General features: G+C 36.7%; 1 protein-coding gene across 3 annotated transcripts in view; it reads right to left on the bottom strand.

The window, feature by feature from the left end:
* nlrc5 (NLR family, CARD domain containing 5) overlaps positions 1 to 24,390 on the bottom strand; it is a 34,246-nt gene that overhangs the window by 9,358 nt on the left and 498 nt on the right. The window contains exons 2-38 of one of the 3 annotated variants that reach the window (XM_032589098.1): positions 23,188 to 23,531; positions 19,643 to 19,693; positions 19,008 to 19,085; positions 18,143 to 18,328; positions 17,901 to 18,055; positions 16,910 to 17,041; positions 16,507 to 16,822; positions 15,197 to 15,638; positions 14,908 to 15,070; positions 13,460 to 13,590; positions 12,622 to 12,853; positions 12,295 to 12,536; positions 11,286 to 11,369; positions 11,124 to 11,207; positions 10,953 to 11,036; positions 10,761 to 10,850; positions 9,243 to 9,293; positions 9,130 to 9,159; positions 8,595 to 8,678; positions 7,831 to 7,914; positions 7,651 to 7,740; positions 7,400 to 7,480; positions 6,932 to 7,015; positions 6,746 to 6,829; positions 5,789 to 5,878; positions 5,469 to 5,516; positions 5,346 to 5,375; positions 5,187 to 5,270; positions 5,019 to 5,102; positions 3,724 to 3,813; positions 3,533 to 3,592; positions 2,073 to 2,165; positions 1,884 to 1,967; positions 1,710 to 1,799; positions 1,563 to 1,628; positions 688 to 771; positions 140 to 223 (exon numbers count right to left, since the gene is read on the bottom strand). In XM_032589098.1, coding sequence (XP_032444989.1) covers positions 140 to 223; positions 688 to 771; positions 1,563 to 1,628; positions 1,710 to 1,799; positions 1,884 to 1,967; positions 2,073 to 2,165; positions 3,533 to 3,592; positions 3,724 to 3,813; positions 5,019 to 5,102; positions 5,187 to 5,270; positions 5,346 to 5,375; positions 5,469 to 5,516; positions 5,789 to 5,878; positions 6,746 to 6,829; positions 6,932 to 7,015; positions 7,400 to 7,480; positions 7,651 to 7,740; positions 7,831 to 7,914; positions 8,595 to 8,678; positions 9,130 to 9,159; positions 9,243 to 9,293; positions 10,761 to 10,850; positions 10,953 to 11,036; positions 11,124 to 11,207; positions 11,286 to 11,369; positions 12,295 to 12,536; positions 12,622 to 12,853; positions 13,460 to 13,590; positions 14,908 to 15,070; positions 15,197 to 15,638; positions 16,507 to 16,822; positions 16,910 to 17,041; positions 17,901 to 18,055; positions 18,143 to 18,328; positions 19,008 to 19,085; positions 19,643 to 19,693; positions 23,188 to 23,515 — 4,373 coding nt within the window. In that variant the 5' untranslated portion in view covers positions 23,516 to 23,531. The remainder of the gene's footprint in view (positions 1 to 139; positions 224 to 687; positions 772 to 1,562; positions 1,629 to 1,709; positions 1,800 to 1,883; positions 1,968 to 2,072; positions 2,166 to 3,532; positions 3,593 to 3,723; positions 3,814 to 5,018; positions 5,103 to 5,186; positions 5,271 to 5,345; positions 5,376 to 5,468; positions 5,517 to 5,788; positions 5,879 to 6,745; positions 6,830 to 6,931; positions 7,016 to 7,399; positions 7,481 to 7,650; positions 7,741 to 7,830; positions 7,915 to 8,594; positions 8,679 to 9,129; positions 9,160 to 9,242; positions 9,294 to 10,760; positions 10,851 to 10,952; positions 11,037 to 11,123; positions 11,208 to 11,285; positions 11,370 to 12,294; positions 12,537 to 12,621; positions 12,854 to 13,459; positions 13,591 to 14,907; positions 15,071 to 15,196; positions 15,639 to 16,506; positions 16,823 to 16,909; positions 17,042 to 17,900; positions 18,056 to 18,142; positions 18,329 to 19,007; positions 19,086 to 19,642; positions 19,694 to 23,187; positions 23,532 to 24,390) is intronic. The other 2 variants (XM_032589108.1, XM_032589116.1) reach the window with 2 other exon arrangements.

Here is a 24,390-nt window from a genome sequence, read left to right as displayed (position 1 = left end):
AGAGAAGAGGAGCAGCAGGTCATCATACAGCGAGTCGGTGGTTTCATTAAACCGTTATTTGTTTAGCACCTCAACCTAACTGAGGAAAAAAGTATTTTATAAAACGGTTGATTTTGGTGAAATAAATAAATAATCTCACCTGATAGTACATCGTCTCAGATTAACTTTTAAAGCTGTCACAAAGTTTTCAATCCACTCAGATTGCAGCATGTTGTTCTTTAATCTGTGCAACAATAAAAACACAAATTAATTGGGGTTTTTTTCAGATTTTACATCTGAATACTAAATAATTTACATAAATCAGTTTCAGCAATTCCAGAAAATTTCTATGATATGTAAATTTATTTTTTTAGCTCTTGAAAACATGTAGGATGAAATACATTTTCTGGAAATAATTCACAAATTATTTCCAGATAATTAAAATCTCAAATCAGATTTTAATTGATTTTTTTTCTCACGCTTTCTTTTCTTAAAAAGAAATTACAAATGAAAGAAAATACTTTTTAAGAAATGGCTTTTATTTCAGCCGTCTCTTCTATGAACTACGGAAACCAAAGTGAAAAAAAATTCAGATTAAAAAAAGTTAAGTCTTCAAAAACACAACATTTTATTAATCAACAAAAACAAAAAAAACACTTAAAATTTATTATTAGACCTCCAAAATGTTTAAGATTGAATCTTACTTACTCCACTTTGGTCAAACTCTGACAGTCTGAGACAATATTTGCTAATGTGAGCAGATGATCATATTGCAGCTTGCTGTCTTTGACACTGGAAGACAGGAAAAAAGAGCAAGAAAACAATACTTAATTTCTAAAAGGTATTTATTTAATTGTATTTACGTTACTTGACGGTGTTAACTGTGTTAACCAGCTCTCTCCACAAGTCGGGTCAAAATCAAGTCAGAATTTCTTGTTAATGGCAACAAAGAGTTTGTGGTTGAAGAGCAACTTGATAAGAGACCTTTAACCAAATGCTAGTGGGTTTATGAGTAGATTTGAAGCTGTATGTTTAATATAAAAATTTTATGAAAAACGGAAAATCCACAATAAATTCAAACTTCTGCACCCAGAACTTATTATAACAATCATTCATGCTGCATGTTTCATTTATTCCACGTGAAAATGTTTTTAAAAACCACAAAAAACCCAGAAACTGATGCAATTAACACCCAGAATGAGGAGGAATCTCCAGCATTTATAGAAACTCTTTCCTTCTGATCATGTAAAGTTATGTTGGACTTTGAATCTCTTTGTTGCATGAATCCACATATGAATACAGAATATGATTGAACTGCTGTGAAAGACTCATAATGTAACCTGATTTCTCAGAGGTTTCAGACACGTTTCTTTTAACCAGTAAAAGTTGTGTCTTCATCTTTATTCCAATTCTTAAACAAGCCTTCTATACTAATGATTATTTTTCTCAACAAATACAACTTGATTCTGTCTGCTATGTTTGCATCTGCTGCTGTTTAACTAACCGTTTCCAATCTGTTGTCCGTTGCAATAACAACTGCATGATGAGCTTTTATTTTTACTTTTTTTTGTCTCTTTTCTCACCTCAGAGTTTTTTCTCCTCCTCCTTTTTGTGTAAACCAGATCAGACATCTTTCATCTTCTCCCAAACTAGCAGAAAACACAACAGAGTTATGGGGAAAAGGGGCAGGAAATTTTCTTTTCTGCTGTGATTCTTTGGCAGAGATTCACCTGACTTCCACAGCAGAAACATTAGTGCAAGTACAAAGTGTTGTGGCTACATGCAGCGCCCCCTGCTGGCTCAGACTGTTCTTGCTCAGACTGAAAATAAAGATTAAAGGTCAGAGTTGTATTGAACACAATAGCAATGCTTTAAGTTGCAACAAAAAGACAAATGTTTCTTACTTGATGAAGCTGCTGACTCTGATATTTGGAAGAGACTCCAATAAACATCTCACTCCTTTGTCTTCCAGCTGATTTCCTGACAAACTGCAGCAGAAAAAGCATTAAATAAGTTTATTTAAATAAGTAAGAAGGGTCAAAATTACATTGTAGTTTTGTGGTTGTGGTTTTGAGATGAGTTGTGGTTTGTACTCAAGATAAGACAGCTGCCGGGTCTGCAGCAGGATCTGGTTCAATCTGTCCAATAAAGCAAAGTTTTCTTCTTTGAAAGAAAAATCTGTTAATCTGAAAACAGAAACAGATTAATTAGTTTTTATTTTTCATCCAAATAAAATACATTACACCTCATAAGCCCCACAGGGTTTTCTGAACTATATTTAAAATAACAAATCAAATTTATTTTAAACAAAATACACCAATTACAAGCTTTATTTCAATTATCTTGGTATCAAAATAAAGCTAACACTTGGGAGTCTTCATCTGAAATGTAAGTATCACAGCAGCTGCTATAGTTTCAGAAAATTATACTGGAACATGAAATAGTTTGGATTTTTCTTCTCTTCTTTTGTCCCTTGCCAGAATTTTTTGCATTATGCAGAATATAAACCTTCTAGAAATATCATAAATGAGGCTACAAGCCTTTGGAAACCATTGGTCCACATTACCTGTGCAAAGATTGATGTAGCTGAGTTTTTAAAAAAAGTAAATTTACAGCTGTCTTAGTAAAAAATAGGTTTTCTCTTGGCACAGACTGGCATCATTTACAAAACTGGAGATTTGCTGTGTTTTTACTTACTAAACTTACTTTTACATGTCTAAAATTGCTTCTTCTTTTTTTAATTTTTTCAAAATACCCACATTAATTTTTTTTTTACCCCTCCAGGGGGTCTTTTTGTGGGCTCTAGTGTCCCTTATGTGACAGTAGGCTGACATGAAACAGGGAAGGAGAGGGGGGAAGACATGCGGTAAATGTTGTCGGGTCCGGGAGTCGAACCCGCGACGGCCGCGTCGAGGACTCAAGGCCTCCAAATACGGGTCGCGCTACGCCCTACGCCACCACGGCACGCCCCACATTAATTTTTTTTTTATCTAATAAAAAAAAGATACGGGGGCGTAATAAGGGATATTTGCAGAAAAATACTGATTTGGGAACACGGCAGGTAAGGGGAGTAAAAAACATAGACTTGACAGGTATGAAAGATAAAATAGAATCAAATATATATCAAATATATACTTTTTTGGCACTACCGGAGTTCCATACTATGTCTTTTTGTTTCCTGCCTGGTCACTGACGTCTGTCCTGCAGCCCTACAGTGTTTCCTGGTCATCTCACACTTAAACTTTTTATCAGTTTCTAGAGTCTGATGTTTCCATGGATACCAAACAAGGACATGTTTAACTGAAGGGAGGTGCAGCAATGAGTGCAGGATTTTTAAAATACATTGGCTAATATTTCCTGTTTAAAGCAAGTGAGTGCAGGAAAGTTTCACACACACACACACACACACACACGCCCTCACGCACACCCACGCCCACGCACACAGCAGCAGGGAGTACAAAAGTGAAACCAGACCAAGATGAATCTGCAATAATAATGAGCTAATCAGAAAACTGATAGCATTTAGAGAAGTTTATGGTTGCTGTTCACACACCTGCAGTTGACTTGTTCTGCTTTAATTCCAGCAAAACGAATGAAGGATTCGCCCTGTGGACTAAAGAGTCACAGGCAATAATCAAATAACGGCATCAATGTCAAATTTTTTAAAAAGTCCTGAAATATTATGCATAAAAATATAAAAACACTTTCATGCATTGTCTGCTTGGAGGCCTGTTGAAGCAATACCTGAGCTCCACGGATGAGACTCGATGGTTTTCAGGGAAACAGCTGATCAGAGTTAGAGCATCAAAAGTGGACAGGATGCTGTTACTGACACTAAGAACAAAGGAAGAACAATTAATTAGCCACAAAGCTACATAACAGCTAAAGATACATTGATAAATATGAGATCTTAACACTTATTTAAGCAGGTAAAACCAACAGTGAGTTTACATGTGACTTAAACTAAACAAGTAGAAAAAGCTTAGCATTGTATTCTCTAGTATTTAGTCATAATACACAATAATCTCCACAAACATGCAATTAAAAGAGACAAAAATACAAATACACATGAGAAAGTTTTGGTTTGTTTTCTAATTTTTAACATCATGTCAATAATCTGTTGATTCACATTCAACAAAGTTTTTTGCAAATAATAATTATAGTTATTTCTTTTGCAAAATAATAAAAAACTAAAAAAAAAAAAAAAACCAGGAGAACCTTTGGACCTTAATTTGGTGTTTACTGATCCTTTTATGTTTTGGGATTTTGGGTTTTTTATGTGTGCTGCATTGAAGTTGAACTTCCTGTTTTACTTTTTCTACCCAGTGAATCTTGCTCATTCACTTCATTTTTTTGTCTGCCTGTTTCTGAGTTTTCCAGCTTTTTAGTCCTTTGGATCACTTTTCTGTGGAATACACTTCCTGAAACTACTTTCTTCAAACCTGAAGGAAATTTAAGGGACTGGGTTTCATTACGAAGTGATTTGATAAACTCTTGTGTTACTTTCCAGAAGTCAGAGTGCATTTTACTTCACAATAAGAGCGCAGATGTTCCTTTCCAGAAGTTGGAAGTCACTTTTTGTTAATACTCCTCATAGCTTCCAGTTTGCTTTCCTGAAATGTTCTGGATGGTTTGGAAAACATTTACGATATATTCACAGATCTTACAACTTACTTTCCTGAGACATAGAAGGAAATTTTAGCAATGAGGTCGATTGTAATCTGATACTTTCCTAAAATGTTAGTTTTCTGTAACTGTTTCTCTGGAACATTACAAGTTGTTTTCTAGAACTTGGAGGTTCTCTTTCCTGGAAAACACAAATTATTTTTCAAAACATAAACAGTATTTTTAGGGGACTGGTTTTAATATGAGCTTGATTGTGACATGATACTTTCCAGATCTTTACTTTATGGGACTTAACGTTCACTTCCTGGAACTTTGACAAACATTTTCAGAACATCGAATAAATTCTGGGACTTAACTGTTGACTTCATTAACTGTTAATAAGTAAAAGTTTAAACTTTTTGTGAAAGTCTCACTTTAGTCTCTGCAGCGTTGACATCTTTGGCAACACTCTCAGCAGATTTTCGATAGATTTCTCAGCAAATGAGCATTGAGTAAACCTAAAACACAGAAGATCATAAATATGCAACTGCACACTCATGTTATGAATAAAAAGCTCATGGATATACAATCATTAAGCTCACTCTAACTCCAAACTGGTCCGACACTGGACCAGTTTCCTGCACACTTTGTTTACATCAGATGCTGTCAGGGATCTTCTGTTAATTCTGAAAAACACAAAAACAAACTCCAGTAATGCTTTCCTTTAAATGGTTGCAAGAATGTGCCTCAGCTGACTGTACCTGAATAACTTTGTCTTTAATTTGCCGTTACTAAAATGAGAGAAAAGCAAGTATAACATGTTAATTTTAAACTGTAAACTTTTATGGTAAATCTAAAAGTTTTAACTGGAACATTTTTTCTACCTTGTGTCAGAGCTGAACTGCAGTATCACCTGGTCTTTTCCTCCATCACTTCAAGAGCAGAAAAACAAATAATGCAGTGATTTTATATTATAAAAAATACTGAACAAGTTATTGAAAACAAATAAAATGGAAACCCATTATGTAAACTTCATGTTTTTGTACTTTCATTTGGGGTTCTACTGCTTCTAAAAACAGACAAAATGCTTTAAATAAAACTATGCAGCTGTATTTTGGCATTGTTTAATGGCAGGTTGTTGTCATTACACAACAAAAAACATTAACGTTTGGTGATTCAGATAAAAATGAAAATTAGACGATACCTGATGTAAACGTGAGTTAATCTGTTGCTGGAGCATAATGCATCCGCCAGCATCACCACTCCGTCCACACCGACATCATTACCGCTGAAACTGAAAAACACACAAGCACAGAAAATATGGTGAATCATGAAACCACCGAGGTCACAACATAAAACCTGTTCAGAACCGGTTCGGTAGGACAACATCAGGCCTGTGTTTCCTTTCCATTGTTTATGCAACAAAACCACAAAGAATGAACATGAAGATTAAATGGGACCTATTATACAAAATCCACATTTTGCACATTTTTGTACTTCCATTTGGGTTTTACTGCTTTTAAAAACAACACAAGCACTTTAAAAAAGCATCCAGCTGTTTTTGGCAATAGGTTCATGCTTTTTGGTGTCTGGAAAATAAACCGTTTCAAAAACTTTCTGAATGTAGTCACTGAGCTGTTACCTAGCAACCCCAGCCATGCCCAGCCCCGTTACCTAGCAGCCTATGTGAAACTCCAGCACATTTATTTGGCCAGGTGGTTTTACCGCTGTAAGAGCTGGGGGGGGAAAAGTTTTTGTTGTTGATTCATTTTTTGTAGTTTGTGCTGGAGGCTCCACTTCTGCTTTTCAAAGATGTACAGTTGCATAATTGCACATCTGTTTGCAGTAATTTTCAGCAGCTTAGTTGGATTTAAAGTGACAGAGCGCTAAAACTGTTCATTCTGAAAGGAGCTCAAAATAGCTAGACCTGATCAGACTAAAATCTTATCTAAGAATTTTTAAGATTTTGTGCAAAAAAATGTAACAAACTTGTTTTATATGACCCATAAATTTATCCTAACCTTTTCAAGGAAGCACAGCAGGTCAATCTGAAGCAAAGATTAAACTTCCCTCATACGACAAATTCCTAATATTTATATCCAGTTTACAATGAAGCTACCCAGTAGACTTGCAATGTCCTCAGATTAGCTGATAAACTTACTCTACTCGTTGGATTTTGCTTAGACGAGGCAAGAAGTCCAACAACCTCTTCAGTCCTTTGTCGCCTAACTTGTTACAGGACAAGCTGAAAATAATAAACAAGAGGCAGTAGTTATTTATGGTGTGCTGAGTGGAACCTTGTTGGTTTCTCTTTTTATGTGACCATTTTTGTGTTTTTGAGTCTTACTCCAAATCAGAGAGATCAGAGGACGCTCCCAAACTTTTCCAAACTCTTTCCAGGTCAATGGGCTGAAGATTACAGCGGCTGAGGCTGAAACAGGAAACAGGAAACAGATTCATACTTAACGTTTTTATTGTCAATAGACAGTCACTACATGCATGTTCAGTATGAGGGATTGCTGCATTCACGCCTCCCTAAACGAACCGGACTAGAGTTGGATTACAGCGATGATGTGAATCCTCCCTAAAAGTTGCAGGATGGTTCAGTGATTTCTCATCTGTGAACTAAAATCACTAAACTTCTATTAGAGGTAAATCCAACTCAAAGTCCAACAGATCGAGACAATTTTCTGATGAAAAGGTGACACAACTATGCCTTTCTAATGTTCAGGTTAAATAGTTAACACTTACATAATAATAAATATTTATTGTTCTGAAATTAAATCTGGAAGGGTGAAAGTATCTCCATACAAACCAGAGTTTTTTAGAGGAAACATTTGCAGTTTTTTCTCTCCCTACAGAAAACACAACAGACACCTGGACTGGATCCTGCAGCCTGAGAAGTAAAGAAAAGCAGCAACAACACCGGATTATGTGAAACTACTTCAGTTCTGTGATCTCAGATTACAGTTAGCTGCATCAAAACCTGGTATTGGTTAACTCAAACACGACGTAATGTGATTCCACATTTAGTTGGTGCAACTTGTCAAAAATCTTTTTCTGTACCTGATGTTCATCTCCAGGACAGATGGACAGTCAGAAAGCAAAGCGGTGAGAATCACCACACTCTGAACTGATGAGCAGCTGTCATTCAATCTGACATGACACAAAAAAACAACAAAATGCTGCTGTTTATTTCCATAATTAACATGAATATTGTTCTTACTGAATGGAGTTTTGACTTACATGATCCTCTCAGTGATGTTGAAGCTTGGCACAAACTGAATTAGCATTTTCAAAGTCTCCTCATCCCACTCGCCTCCAGACAGACTGAAGAACACAAACAGACAGAAAACCAAACACAACAAGTATGAGCCCTGTAAACAGGACACACAGGGGTGCACTGATTGCAGTTTTCTGGCCACTCGCAGATTACTGGTTTTTAAAAAACCTGAGCTGCCGATTCCAATTCTCTTGACTGAAATGTTGCTAAATATAGCAAGAAAGTTGCTGGGTTGGCAACAGTGGGGTGACTATTGTTAACTGCAAACGTGCAGACGTGACCTGGTGGGCCAGTCAATCAGTCAAACCTCTCCAACTGCAGAGCAGAAGAGACAGTGGTTGATTTTTTGCCTTTCTTGAGGTAGATGAGATCGGCTTCATGTGTAAGTATCAGCCAACGACCGATCAACAAAAATTCAAAAAATCAGTGTCAATAAATCGGTACACCCCTAACACACAGTGTGTGACAAATGTAAATATCTGACGAAGATAATCTCAGCTGCCACATAATTTATCAATGAAAAGAAAGTCAGCAAAGTCAACCTGGCTAAAAATAACTGGCATCAAGAATTGTGCCAACTGGCCCAATCTTCTTTGAATAATTTAATCAAATCTGTCACATTAGAGAGTTTTTTATCATTTCAATCATCTAAATCTGATTTAGATCCAGACTTTGAATCAAACATTTTCCTAATAAAAAAATCAGCAGTGTGTCTGATGCTACTCACTCCAGCTCAGACAGGGAGGGACAGCGAGCCAGCGACTTGGCGAGGTTCTGCATGCCAGACTTAGTCCACTTCTGGTTCAGCAATCTGATAAAGAAAAATCTGAGTTTAATACAAATACATTTTTAGGGTTGAACCCAAGTAACTACATTGCATTTTACATCTTTGTGTCGCTGTTTTCATTCACTCAGACTCTCTCTGCTCCAGATTCACAAAGCAAGTAGTGGCGCGGTATGTAATTAGTATTTTTTATATGAGCAAATATTTATTCAAAGTAAGTTTCAGGTAATAATCTGGATGCAAAGCAACATAAGGTTTAATATTCTAATAATTTGCACAGCTTCTCACAGTATCAGGCACTGTGTTGTTAGAGTGGTAATATATAAAATATAATTGTAAATGTGATTTGTGAAATTTTTTTTATTGAAATCTGAATTTTAAAATAAAACAGTTTTAGGAACACAGTTTCATAACAAAACTGGAAAAGCAGAAAAGGCTTATAAAGCAGTAAATATATTAAACTACAGAAACATCATACCTCACTGTCACTTCAGGCTTAATTTTATGGCTGCAAATAGAAAAACATTTTATAAAAGGTTAGTATTTCTTAAAGTTAATGTCATTATTAACTTTGCTGATTATGAAACTCACCTGTTTGATTCAGATTTTTGAGAAAAAGTCAGTGTCAACTCTTTGATCCCGCTACAAGAACGGAGACAAAAAATTTGTTAAGATCACTGATTGCTTTCTTTGAGGCTTAATGCTGCAGTATGTAACTTTAATAAATATGTTTCTTTTACATATTTGCTTTTTTTTGTAGATATGTTTATTAATTTTTTGTTTAATAACAACAACAACACAACACAGAACAAAAGCTCAGCAGTGCAGTCCAGAGTCAAAAGGAAAGATAAGGTAGGGGGAATACATACTTCCATCATCATTCACATCTAAGCACTTATAAATGCTCGAGACAGGATGGTAGACACGTGTCCTTCAGCACAGTCCAAGAAGGGCTTCCAAATGCGTCCAAAAATGTCAGTCTTAGAGTGGACGAGGCATGTTAGAAAGTCGAGAGGGATATATTCCAAAATAAGCCTCTTCCATCCATTAATAGTAGGAGATTTATTAGAGATCCATTGTAACAAAATATTCTTTCGAGCACAGAAAGTTAGGACATTATACAACTTACTCTTGTTTTGATTTTTAATATGTTTATTTGGTAGACCAAGGTGAAGAGACACTGGATCGAGATCAATATTAGTTTTGATCATTTTCCTAGTCTCAACCAGAATCGATTCCCAGTACATCTGGATCTTGGGGCATGACCAAAGACAGTGTGTGAGGCTGCCTTCATGTATTTTGCATTTAGAGCACAGTGAAGAGGACCCCGGTTTAAACTTAGACACCCGGTTTGGGGCCAAGTGAGCTCTATGTAGTAATTTAAGTTGCAACGCCCAGGAGCGATTACAAATAGTAATTTTTCTGGCAGAGTTCCAGATACTGCTCCACATTTCATCAGTAATCTCGATATTCAGCTCTCCTCCCCAGGCCTGGGCCAGAGATGATAAGTGACACTTATGACATTTTAATATTTTGTAGCACATACTGAGTGACACTTCACGAGTTCCGAAAAACAGTTTTTCAGTGCCCGAAACATCCGTGTCCCTGAGTAGAGTTGTTTCTTTTTTAATAAAGTCTCTTAGCTGGAAGAAAACGGAAGAGGTTATTTTTCCCTACTCCAAAGGCTTCCACAACTTCATTAAAAGACATTAGGATCCCTTCCTTAAAAAGACAGCCCAAAGAGGAAACACCCTTAGCCACCCATTCCCCAAAACCTGCATCCAACACACCCGGAAGAAAGTCAGGGTTCTGGACAAAGGGTGTAAATGGGGATGTTTTCCCAGTTCTTCCCTCGATATGTTGAACAGCCCTCCAGGCCTTGACTGTATTCACAGTGATTGGATTGTTACAGCATTTCTTTATTGTTTTCATATTTTTAAGAAAAAGCAGGCTTTTTTTTTTTTTTTTCCTTTTTGTTAAAACTGTCATAATATCATGGCAGCATAACAAGAGACAAGCTCCTCTGCCTTGTCCCTGCGGTCCTTCTGCCATCTGCAGAATCCTAATTTGGGTATAAATACAAACTGTGTGTTTTGTGTTTTTTCTTACTCTGCATGAACCTCCTGGATGTTCGAGCAAGAAGAGACGTGTTTAACAAGACACTCTGCTGCTTCCAAAGAAGTGTTGTTTCGTCCCAGCCTGCATACACACACACACACACACCCACGAATATATCAAAAGACATGGAGTCTGCTACTGCTCCATAGAAGGCCTGAATGTTTATGAGCAGAGCCGACTTACTTTACAGATGTCAAGTTTTGCAGTTTGGCAAGAACGTCCGCAATGCATCGGATTCCTTCGTCTTGCAAATTGTTGTCACTAAAACTGAAGCCAAAAGTAGAGAAACATTCTTCTTATCATCTGTCATCTATGTTTAGCTGTAATAAGAGATATTTTATCTTGTAAATTTACTTGAGCTCAGTGACGCTGGAACAGTTCTGCAGACCAGACGCCAAACTTGCAGCTCCTGCAGAACTCAGACTGGCACCACAAAACCTGGTGAAGAAACAAATCAGATTTAAAAAGGAAAAACTACTTTAAATATTCTGAGTAAAGTATGGAGCAAAAACCTACTCTAGTTTTCTCAGCGATGTGAATCGAGGTAGAACGGAGGAAAGCTTCTCTGCAAATTTATCACCATACTTGCGGCTCCGAAAACTGCAATAAAATATAAAGGAAGTTTGAAAGTGTTAAATGAAAATATATAATAAACGCTGTAATGTATGAAGTTGTGTTGTGTTAAAGCACTAGCATCCAAACTTTTTGCCTTGCAAATTTAAAGCGCTGGCAGGCCATGAAATTCATTAAATTAAAAAATTAGTTTATTGTGATTTAAAAAAAATTTTTGTACAGTTTTACCTCTTTTTTTATCATTATATTATTAAAGAGCCAAAACAAAGAAAGGGCTTGACTTATTAAAAGAAAAACAGAGAATTTCCCATTTTTGGGGGTCATCAATTGTTTTCCATTTTTCTGGCCACATTTTTATCATTCTGTACTTGTGGTTAGGGCCAAACAAAATTATTTCAAGGGCCGCAAACGGACCCTGGGCCACATTTTGGTCACCTCTGTGTTAGAGGTTTTAATAACATTTTCATAAGAAGTCAGCCTTGGAGGCTAAACCTGCCTGGAGGAAGCATGGCTGCATTGTTCTCCTGTATCTATGATTTACTTCCCTTCATGATAACATCGGCCTGAGCTCGTCTCATTCAGTATCTCAGGTTATTTGAATTTGATTATTTAAATTCAATAAACCTTGTGTGAAACAACATGTTGAAGCAAGTTCTATAGAAAGCTGTTTTCTCAAAGGACAAAATTACTTCTGTTGGATCCTCATAACTCTAATCTATAAATTTAAACTACTGTTAATGCTTTCCCTCTGCAGGACATTTCCATATGTGGAACTAATTCAGAAACGTATCAGATTGTGGTCAAAGTGCATGTGTCTGAACAGATATGTTGCATTTTATCCGGCTTTTATATCCATGATGTGAGACATGCGTCATAATTCTGGTGCAGAATTATGAGGATGAACTGTGAGCATGAATTAGTTTAGTTTGAATGTGTTTTAATGCGTTTGTACCTGAGGTAATGAATATACTGACACCTGGACAGGGTGTCCAGACACTCCAGCTCCATCGAACAGGCGCCGAAGTCCAAACCGACACCTTTGGTACCGACCGAGTTGACCACAAACGCCAGCGCCTCGATGTCACTGGGTAACAGGCAGAAGTTTCTGAGCTCCAGCGTGGGTCGCACACTCACCACAAGTTGAGCCAGCTGCTGGTTCTGGCTCTCCTGAACACAATGGCAAAGCTGCAAAATCTGTCGCAGCACAAGAGCAGAAAGTCAGGATAAAAAACGGAAATCTGTATTTCATGAATCAGGTTTTGGTTCTTTTAAAAATCACCTTCGGTCCAGTCAGAGTGGTACTTTGGCACAGAGCTTTCAGCAACTTTATGACAAGGGCTTGGCGTTTCTGGACCCAGTTTTGGGCTGCTTTTAACCCCGTTGCCTTGGCGACGACCTCCAGAGCTGGAGTGCAGTCCAACGAAGCCAGACCACAAACGTACAGGTAGAGGGAATCAGTGAACACTGTCTTCTGGTCCGATTTAGTCGTCCAGCGAGTTTTCAGACTGAATCTGAGAGCAAACAGGGAATATATCGTATATGTTTGTTTGGCTATCCGGGTCAGAATGGCATAAAGTGATAATAAACTAAACTTTTAGTCAATCCTGCAGCTCAAAATTGACATTAGTGGAAAACATTATTCATTTACTTTTTATTATTTTCATTTAATTTATTTTTACAAGCAATGTCTCCTGTCATTATGCCCCCTTTTCACCACAGTCACTGCAAACATTTAGCATGCCAGTTTGCACCTGCTATTCAAAATGTGCAAATTAAAGCCACACAAACAGCACCTGCTACCTAATTCTGGCTTAATAAATCTCATTTCAGGTGATATGTTATTACATTTGCATATCCTCCTTCAATTATGTTGAACTTTCTGATGATCGACATATATTTAGCATATTCATGAAGGCAAACATGCTGAATGGATTTGCATTTGCAATCTTAGTTCCACCTGGTGTGCAGATCAGATTTGTGCATGATACCAAATTTGCACCTGTTTTTTTATACACGCAAACAAACTTTTTAAACGTCTTTATGCTCTTTATGTTTAATGTTTGGCTCCAAGTCGTGGCTGTGCCGTTCAGAGGGATGTAAGATAGATTTTTTTGTACCTCTTCTTCAGGTCTGCATCACTGACATCAGTGCTTGTCATGATCCTGAGTGCAGCCAGAAACTCCTGCACTGTGAGATGCAGGAAGCAGTAAGCGTTGACGACAATGCCGTCACGACCTCTGACCTCCACCTGACAGGGAGAATCATAAACATGTCAGTTTATGGACCAGATAATGATTATATCAAAAGTGTTCCCCATGATTCAATCATTTCTGTATGTAATTAATTGAATTGATTTTGCTTTTTAAATCCATATTATTCTTTAACGACTCTTTTTGTTAGTTACATTGTTACACGTTCTTTCACCATGTGAACAGTGTTGCTACTTTGTCAGTTGGTGGTTATAATTAGAGGAAGTGAATGATGAACTAAATGTTGACATTTACAGTTACTGGAGTTGGTGGTAAAAACCTTTTAGTTACCATGACAACTTCCTGTTCAAACTGTTGCAGACATTATGTTTAGCATGTCATAAATCATTTTTAATACATTTTAACTCCAGTGTCATAGCTTCGTAAGCCAGAATCATTTATATTAATAAAATTAATCATATTAAGTTTGATTTGACTTACTGAAAATTTAAACTTTTTAATGATATTTTAATTAACTGTAATGTACCTGCAACATGGCCTGATATTGACATTCTGCATAGGTAATAAAAAAATAAATAAAAACACACTTTTGCAATTCCTGTGTTTCCATTAAATAAGAAATGCAATTAAGCATGTGAATGAGTGAATAAGGTATTAAAACCCACATCCTAACACTTCCTGTCGTCGTCTTCTTCTTTGTGGTTTTCACCAGTGGAAACATGTGACTCATGTGATGCCAAAAGTGTTTATATTTGTATTTTATTAAATAAACCAATTTTAATACAGCCAATAAAACCACATAAAACTTTTAAGTAAGTCAAGTAAAATGTTATATAAAAACAAAAGTTTGTTTGGTTTTTATTTTTCAAAATTGGGGTTTTTCCATTAAGCAAATTTATGCTCAGTGGAAATGCTGATAAAGTTTCCACAATAAGGCTCCCCTTATAGAGGACTAATAAATAGTTCACATATGTGTTATTAATTAATCTCTATGCACTTTGTAAATAATTAATAACTTAATTATGTGTCGGCTGCATTAATTAAGGGAGAGAAGGAGATTAAATCTACCGGTTTCTTGCCAAATAGTGAGTCTGTTCACCTAGATATTTTATCTAGAGTTTAATTTCAGACTACTTTGTAACCATAATAAGCATTTGTAAATGTAATTTTTCAGCATGCACTCTCCTTCTCCCCTTTAATTAATGCATAATAAACAGTTATTAATCATTTATAAAGTGTTTATAGAGTAATTGATAACATATCTATGAACTATTTATTAGTCTTGTTGTAAAGCGGTGCCATTTTTGTGCACATTTGTAATGGAAAAGCTACAGAAAAGTGAAACCATGTCTGACCTGTGAGAAGAGTCCTGACTTGATTGAAGACTCTAAAGTTTGCAGATGAACTTCTTCATCTAAAAAGATAATCCTGCTCTCCTCCAAACCTCTCCATGCCAGCCGACTGAGCTCACAAAGCTCAGCAGCAGGAAGACTCACAGTTTTCCATGCAAACTTGGTACTGGACAACGAAACAAATACAAATTTGTTGACAATATAATACAGACCAAGTGTAGTTTTATAGAGATTTCAACTAAACCCAATGTTTTGTTTTAGTTTTTGTGTTGCTGTGTTTTCTAATCCTCACCTTTCAGAAAATCCTGAGGTCTCTGCTGGGTCATTTCCTCCGGTCCGGTCAGGGTGCCGGCTAAGAAATGCAGCAACAGCAGCGAGGTAGATCTGAGTCTGGGTTGCAGGGATTTGTGCTGCTGTGAAAGAAAACGTGGATCTGCTTTTTGCTCCATCCGTTAATGTCTCCTCACTGTTTCCGCCATGTTGTGCTTTTTGGGAGCGACTCTCATTGTCGCCCGTTTCATCAGGAGTTTGTGCGTCTTTTTTCTTCATTTCTAGACGTTTTTTCTTTACTCCGACTCCTTTTGCTCCCAGCATCTTTATCTTTTCTGCATGTCGGTGCAGTAAATGCTGTAGAAAGACGCAGCAGATGTTGCAGAGGGCTGGGAGGGAAGACATGGCCAGGAGGTGTCGGCTGGAGAAGAGAATTTCTGCTGCATCGGCTGCAAGTTTCCCATCTGAACATTAGAAATGAGAAAATAACAAGTTAAGTAGCAATAATGTTTACTGAATAAAACAGATATTAATGTGCTGATATTTAAGAACTGATGAGGCATTTCAGATTCAAGGATATATTTGGAAAAATCTTTGTATCTTTGGAAAAAGACTTGAGCAAATTGATTTGCTTTGGAATAAGGTAAAGTCAGGTTTCTGTAAATGATAAACAATTAATAACTAATTTGTGCAACAGAGAACACTTATTTCACTCAGTAATATGCAAAACTATCGTCAACTTTTATCCACAGCATTTTTCCGATCATTTTCTTCATAATTTGTATCTTTACATTTAAATAAAATGTATACATTTATTTTAAAACTTTGCTGATAAAGAAAATAGAAAATTTAGACAGAACCAGCAGGTAACTCTTATTTTCTGTGTTCATTTCTCAAAATGTCAAGGATATCTAGCTTCTAGTATAAAAATCTTAGTACACCTTAAACAAGAGCAACTTAAAAGTAACTTTTAGCCAGAAATAACAGGTTGTTTTAAGTCAATAATTCCTTAATGTTGATTGTAATTAGTACTATTTCCACTGGCAGATTATTAAACTTATAACAAGACATTTTCCCATATTATAAGTGAAATAATCTGCCAATGGAAATAGAACATTTTCATCAATATTAACATATTATTGACTTAAAACAAACTGCTATCTTGCTGAAAAGGTTTAAAAAGGTTAGTTCTGTTATATGAGAAGGGTGCTAAGACATTTGCACTAGAAAGTAGAGGAAACGTGGTTGGTAAGAGTTTGTGTTTTTGCAGTGCAGAATTAAATCCCTCATCAGGTTTTCAACTCTAATAGAATAAAATAAATTAATGTTAACCTTTTGCACTAAAGAAGTTGTTGACACACTCTTTGACTTCACGGTGGTCCCACGGCAGCAGCTGCCCCACTTTGTCAGACAAACCGTCCAAATCTACGACGTCGCGTACTCGACTAGTGACCAACACGGTGCTCCCTGCAAGAAGTCGCCGGCTCAGCAGCCCTGAGATGAGCTCTGCCACAGGCAGAGGTTTCTCTGAGTCCAGCCGCGTGTTCTGAACTCTGTGTCTCTTTAGTTTGTTCTGGAACTCATCGTAACCATCCAGCACCCAGCAGCTCTGCTCTGGATTGGAAAGGAGGTAGTCCACAACGGCCTGCTGCTCCAACAAAGAAAAGACGGTCATTTTTAAAACATTTAATCTGCTGTTTGCTACATTCAAACGGTGTTTGAGTTGTTGTGGCACCTTTGCTTCATTGTCTCCATCAGTTGGGAGGTAGTGGTGAAACAGCAGCTCAGAGAGGGAGAGAGGGTCCGACAGCAGGTTGAGCTGACGAAACTCCAGCAAGACAAACAGATGGGATGAAGGGATGGGGCCCTGGATGACATGAAAATGTACAAATGTGAAAACTTCCCATTACGGAACAGGAAACAAAAACTGTCATCTTAGTGAAGGAACGCCGCAAAGCAATGCTTAATGAGTGAATTAAATATAAACTTAGAAAACTTCAGTTATTTTTGTGCTTGGATTCTGTTTTATCTTCACAAACCTGAAGCATCGTCTAAACATTTCAGAATGAAAAACACAATGACAATAACAGCAAACCGAGCCGGAGAGAGCAGTTCAGTTTTACTTTCATTTCAGCAAAAGTCTGCAGCATACACGCAAACAAACTGCAGAGAGGCGGTTATATCCAAATGAATGTGTTAGCAGTTTTTATCCGGTACTTTCCACAGCGGCAAGTTGGGCAACTTTTTTAATGTAATTTTATTTTCTGTTCATTCTCCCTGCAGGGCATTTGATCAGATTAATGGTTGGGCTGGTTTCACAAAGAATACACAAATAAAAAGAAAAAATCCTGCTTTTATTCCTGCAAATCATTTTTATTTAACATTTCTCATGTCTTAATTACTATTATTAAGATTAGCCACTGAAAGAAAAGAATTCTGAGTTTAATCTCAGAATTTCCATTTTGAGATTTAAAAAAATGTCAGAATTCAGTATTTGAACTCAGAATTTTGACACTAAACTTAGATTAATTTTACATTAATCTTAGATTTTTGACATTTCTCATAACTCAGAAGATTAAAGTTAAAATTATGAAGAAAATAAAATCTAAATTATTTTTTTTTCAGTGGCTCTATTCCTCTTCTGTAGTACTGAAATTCCTTCATGGCTTTCATTTTAAATGTACATTAGTCATTTATAGTGAGTAAAATGAGAAAATTGAACTTACTAATCCTTTAGTCCACTGTTGCCCGATGAAAGACATTACCAGCGTTTTTCCTGAGCCAGGTTGGCCGGCCAGAACCGTCACTTTTCCTGTGCATCCCTGAAGAAAACTCTCCAGAGTCAGTCTGGACTCTGGCCACCCGTCGTCACCGTCAGGCTCTAAAGTTGGTGAAAAATGATTGAGGGGTTAATTTCATGTGGACTACTCTCATTGATTAAGAAAGGAAGCAGGAAGTCAGTTCTGACCCGGTGTTCTGCCGCCTCTCTCTGCAGAGCTGGGAGTCTGGTCCGGTCGGTCCCTGACTCTGTTTGCAGTTCTGATGCTGACCCAGATTTTGTCCGGCTGCACATCCTTCAGCAGGCCCTCCGACAGTCGCTTCCACCTCCTCTGCAGGGAACCTGCCACTTCAGCCTTGTACTGCTCCCAGTAATCTGCAGGTAGATTTAATTTACAAAGCAAGCTGATCATTTAATAAACTGCAGGATACAAACATATGACTGCAGTTTCAATTTCAGTTCATTGGCCTTGAGACAGGCTGGATTCTCACACGTCTCTGCTTGAAATCTGAGTTAAAACTGATAACATAATGTTCAATAAAAATAAGCAGAGGTTTCAAAGCATTTTTCTTTAGAATGTTAGGAGCAGCAACTTTATTACTTACTGTTTTAAATTCTTAATATTTTTATGTGAGGATTTGAGTTTTTCTGTGTGTTTATTTTAGGTTTCTGTGTCTATTGAGTCTTCGTGTTGTCCTGTCTAACCCTGGATTGTTCCCAGTTGTGTGTCGTTCCCTGATTACCCTCTGTGTATTTAATCCCAAATTCAAACTATTAGTCACCAATAAAAATCAGACTCAGAAGGAAGGTGTTTGACTTCAGTTAAACTTTGCTCTCATTGAAGACATTTTAACACTGAAAGAACAAAAATTCTGAGAATCAAACAGGATTTAAGGCGGCATCGTCCAAGAAAAAGTTGTCCAACTACTGCGTGTTTCTGTTCCCTTTCTATTCTTTCCTGAATTATTCAGAGACCTTAGTAATAACCATTCCTAAAGTTAGTTTCTGAATGTGACAGCAGCGTAACTTTTAAGATCTAGTGTGTGTGTTGTACCAATCCGTGGGCGTTTGGTGAGCTGCTCCTCTGCAGGCGGCGTTAACGGCTGCTGATCCGTCACACTGGAGGCTGCATCTATCATGCAGAAGAATACAGACAATGCATGAAATAAAATACTTCAACACAGACAGTCAGAGATGCTATAACAATAACAACAGGTCTGCAAGCGCTGCAGAATATGGAACTATATCCCTTAGTTATTAGTTTAAGGTTTTAAATGAGAGGAAATTCCTGACATTAAACAAAAGCCTTCAAACATCCTGAATATGTGCAGCTCTGTCCAAAAACAAATGCTGCTTTCATTTTCAACTTTCATACATTTAATTATGAAGTTCAGTAATATGAAACTTAATCCATTCAACAGAACTAAATAAGTTCTGTTACCTTTCAAAATATCCATTGAGAATAGTATTAAAAAAGAGCTATGTTTGCAGAAAGATCATGATGTATAGAATGTAGAAATTTAAATAAATAATTCAAGGTTTCTGTCTGATCAAAAATACAGATCAGTTTAATTTCTGTTGCTTTGACATTTGGAAACTTTTGATGTTTGCTGCACCTGTTTTTGTTCCAGTTAAAATTGTTTTTAACTGAAAACTCAATTATGATCATCATTTAGCATTATCAATTACCTTCACTTTCCAAACATGAGGTTTCAGTTGATAGATTATTCAAAGCATCGCCTGAACAAGCAGAAAGAGAAGAATTAATGCACAAATAAATCATTCTATAAGAATTAATTATTGGTAAGAATATGTTCATATTTGTCTTTACAAAAACAATTCAGCTCTAATTTAGCTCCCAAAAAGAGATGTCAAATTTGGATGTAATTTTGTCTGCAAAGGGAATTGGAGGAAATAAATGTTGGCGTTACAAATAGGACAGAACTGGCAGCAGCTGATGAAGTTTAATGGTGATACGTTTACTTAGCAAAATGAGATGGTAAGCAGCTTGTTTTAAAGCAATACAGTGTTAAAATTCACAGTCTTGATCCCAATGCAGATGCACTATTCAGAATGGGAATGTTTTAAAAATTACTTCAAACACCTGACAGGCCTTAATGTTCCACACAAACCAACTTGATTGTCTTATGCTAAGACCAACATGAGACATTTTTGACTTGCCAACGACTTAATTCAACTGTCATGAGATGCGGTAGTAGATGGTGAGGTAGACGCAGTGGACCCAGGTTTGGTGAGAGAAATGATGATGATTTAATGATCAAAAGGCTCAATAATCCAGGCAGCACAGAATGAGCAAAAGGCTAATGCTCATTCTGTGAGCATTAGCTCATTCTGTGGGCATACCAGTTGGTAGTAACTGGTACAAATAATTGACAGACAAGGCTAGGTGAGGGGAGACAGCAGACAAGACGGCTTGACAAGGACCCAACAAAGAACAAAGAACACAGGGTCCTGTGGGTTTAAATACACAGGGAGACAATCAGGAGAAACAAGGAACAGGTGTAACTAAACAGGTAGCCGGGATAACACAGAGACTCCGCAGAACACAGAATACACAGAAACTGAAATAAACACACAGAAAAACTCAAATCCTCACAACATGTTTAAGTGTTAAGACTTAAAACAACATGCATTAAATGGCCCAACGTTGGAACCAAAACAAGATGATGTTTTGGTAACATGAAACAGCATAATTTTACGTTACCAAACAAAAAATTGATCCTCCACCGGGTTGAGGATACATCACTGGGTTGGTGTATCCTCCATCAAGCCGGTGCAGGTGATGTGAGACAGAAGACTTTAGCTAAAATAACATCATTATTGGACAATGTCTCCCCCCTCATCCATGAAGCTGCTGCTGCACTGTGTCAGTTAAAAACTGCTTCATCCTTGATGCACAAGCAAGCGTTATTGCAGATCCTTCCTCCCAGCAACTGTTACATTTTATGATCGTCGCTGCTCCCAACAAACTTAAGCTCAACAAATGTTTACATCCCTGATATTATTTATACAGTTTCTCAAATTTTTCCATATATCTGCACATTTGTACATTGTTTCAATCAGTTGCCCATCTCTTTGAATGTAAGTAAGCAAGTTTTAATCTCTGTACATAATTTGTTTCATGTGCTGTAAATCTGCCCTTTCTGTAAAGTCTCATAATCTTACTTTCTGTTTTTAGATCTTCACCCTAGTGCAAATCTGCATGCTTCAACTTGTCCATCGTGTTTCTGCTGGCACACCTGAACTTCCCCAGTTGAAGGACAATAAAGGCTCTTTCTAGTGTATTCTATTCTGAACTGAGACGTGCAAAGGTCTCCGTTTGCTTCTTGAACAATGGCACTAGGTGTACCCTTCAAGAAGGGTAAAAATGCAGCCAAAGATATCATTAACATAATACTACGGTATGACTGGTCTCAGATCCGCCGCTCCAAAGAGACACAATACGCTCACACAACAATCATCTGCCAAAGGCACAGCTAACGCTAACATGAAGCAAAACCACTCGCCATCTTCTTGGTTTACTGGCTTCCTAACATGGTAGTGCAACCAATAATATCAGAGATCAAAATGATCAGAGGCCCACCACACCACAAAAACACAAAATTTGATCAAGTATTTTGTCTAGTTACCAGTGTAAATATCTTATTACAGTTGAAATAAGATAAAAAATAACTTAAAGGAAATTTTCAGCAAGATATAGAAGCTTTTATAAGTCAATATTTTCTTAATGCTATTTTTAAAGTACTAGTTCAACTGGCATGTTCCCATGTTATATTCTCCTTATAACATGGGAAAATGTCTTGTTAATTAGTAAAATATTGTTGCCGTGGAACTAGTACTTTTTTATCAATATTAAGGTGTTATTTACTTAAAACAAGCTCCGGTCTTGCTAAAAAAAATTTTACTTGTAAGAGAGAACGCTTGAAATGGGAAAAACTAACATATTTGTATGAGAAACTACTCGCAAATTAAATCTGCCTGTTGACCAAATAATATCCAAATCAGACCACTTCTTCTGAGTGTTCAACTTTCTTATCTGTAAATTAATAATAAAAATATTTATCATTTAATAATAAATGCACTAACATAAATTACGACAATAAAATAGGATCAAACAGTCAATTTCCCTAGATTCCCATGTACACAAACACAAACCTCCACTTTGTTTTTATAAATAAGTTTTAGAAATTTTTTGAATTTGTTTTGTAATATTAAGCACAGTTTTTGTGTGGATGAAAGACCAAAGTGCGTAAAAATGTTTTGGTTTTAACAGATATCCTTCTATGTGTGGACTAGGTTGCCACCTTCAAAGGTTTGAACTATGTGAAATCTGGAGAGGAGAATAACATTTGAATCAAAACGAAAGAAAAAACACAGCAAGAACCTCAGTAAATGAGAAGCAAACCGATGGTGATAATCTGTCATTTCAAAAGTGACATAACCATGTCAAAGATCAGCTTTATAAAAGATTGGCAGCAAAGAGGAATTTCACTGAGCCAGGCTCTCTTGCCACTCCTTAATCGGTTTGGTTAGAAGAAAAAAACACTTCCGTGTCAAAGAAGCATGAAGCTTTGCAACATATCTTTGACCGTGAGGTGGTTTCCTGTAGTTTTTTACAGGCTGCAAAGCTGAGTTCAGATCTTTTTATTCAGGCAGCAATATTTAAACTAACTACTAATTATGCAAATTATGCACATTTCATACTCACAGAGTATGAAATAGTAGGAAAAAAACAGTCAGAGTAGTACTACTTCAAAATATTTTTACTCAAGTAAAAGTAAAAAGTAGCCATCCAAGAAATTACTCAAGTAGAAGCAAAAAAATATTTGTTAAAAAGTCTCTTCAAGTACTCAGTAACTGATCAAATTATTTATGATTTAATACTTTAATTTTGGTATTTTAAGGATCAAAATTACAATAATTCATATAAAATAAAAACCTAACAAAATCAGACAAAATATTTTTTTCCAAATCAAAAAAACTTTAACAAAACTGCAGGTGTGTGTCTGTGTTTGGTGAATTTTTGTTTGTTTTTCATTCAGTGTTTAGAAAATCCAGAAATTTCACTCAAATCAGAGTAGAGATACTTCATAATGAAATTACTCAAGTAAAAGTATAAAGTACAGCATAGTAAAAGTACTCCTAAAGGTGCATTTAAAAAAAAAGTTACTCAAGTAAATGTAACTATTTACTCCCAAACTCTGCATACTCACTGCATGCATATCCAGCCACTGACATGAGCTTGGACTCCAGATGCATGGGGATGCCCTCACACAGAAGGCAAACCATCTGAAGGAAGTTGCTGCATTCTGCAGTGTTGGCGCGCCTGAAGTACTGCAGCATGGCTTCGATGTGGTCTGATGGTGCAGCAGAGCCGCCGGTTGTTTGTCTGTTCAGCTCCACGGCACCGCCCGGCACCGTTTGGATAAGCTGCATTATGACCGAGTCCAACTGACAGCGAAGGATGGCGACCAGCTCTGAGTATTCCTGAGCCAAGACGGAGTTTGGATTTCCATCGTCAGGGTCGAGCTCCTCATCCATGATCAGACTCCATCAGCTGAAGCACAAAATCACACATAAAATAATGATAATAAGAAGAAAAGATACAAATCCATGTTTTCCAATCAGTGATTGCACCATACAAACTGTAATTGCAACAAATTTTCCCAAACAGCAACACTCTTCTGTGTGGAAGTTGATACTGTGTGAAGGAGATTCAAAAAAACTGTTTTTAGTATCTCAAATTTACTAAAAATGAGGCCAGAGGAAGAATAAAAGATGTAAAACTATTCCAGAAGGGAAACTGTACTCAAGAGAGAGATGAGGTGACAGGCTACAAAGGTAAAGTTTTTCTGTTTTATTGTTTTAGAATAGTTCAATTCAGTCACAGACTATGCTGGATGAGGAAATGCCAGCAGAAATCTCACTGTTATAGCCGCAATAAGCGATAAGTAAATTTATTGTGTCATAAATTAAAGTTTTTGAGAAATAATTAATAGAATAAGCAACTTTATTCAAACTAATGTTTTGCTAACGGATGATTTTTCTCAGGGAGAACTTGCAAACTGTTTAAATCTGTATCAGCAGGTCAGAAATTAACCACAAAACAATTTGATTACTGCACTTCTAATCATATTACTATCATAATAATACCCGCTTTAGTTAAAAACAACTAACAACGACATTGTAATATAACCCACTTATTTGTCGAAAACATTTCTTCTGAAGAAAAATTCAAAGTGGTTGGCAGCTAAATTATCCGTCCTAATGAAGAAACAGGAAGCAGACCACGTGATCCATATCTTTGTTTGATATAGTAAAATTAATCTGCAGTCAGGAAGTTGTTGGGTCTGTTTTTTGTTTTGTTTTTATTGCTGATTTATAGTAAAACTCGGTTTGGTATTGTGGTCATTAAC

This window comes from Xiphophorus hellerii, chromosome 2 (genome assembly GCF_003331165.1).
Source record: "Xiphophorus hellerii strain 12219 chromosome 2, Xiphophorus_hellerii-4.1, whole genome shotgun sequence".
Lineage (NCBI taxonomy): Eukaryota > Metazoa > Chordata > Actinopteri > Cyprinodontiformes > Poeciliidae > Xiphophorus > Xiphophorus hellerii.
The sequence above is the reverse complement of the archived record's forward strand: the minus strand, read 5'-3'. Positions and strand labels throughout refer to the sequence as shown.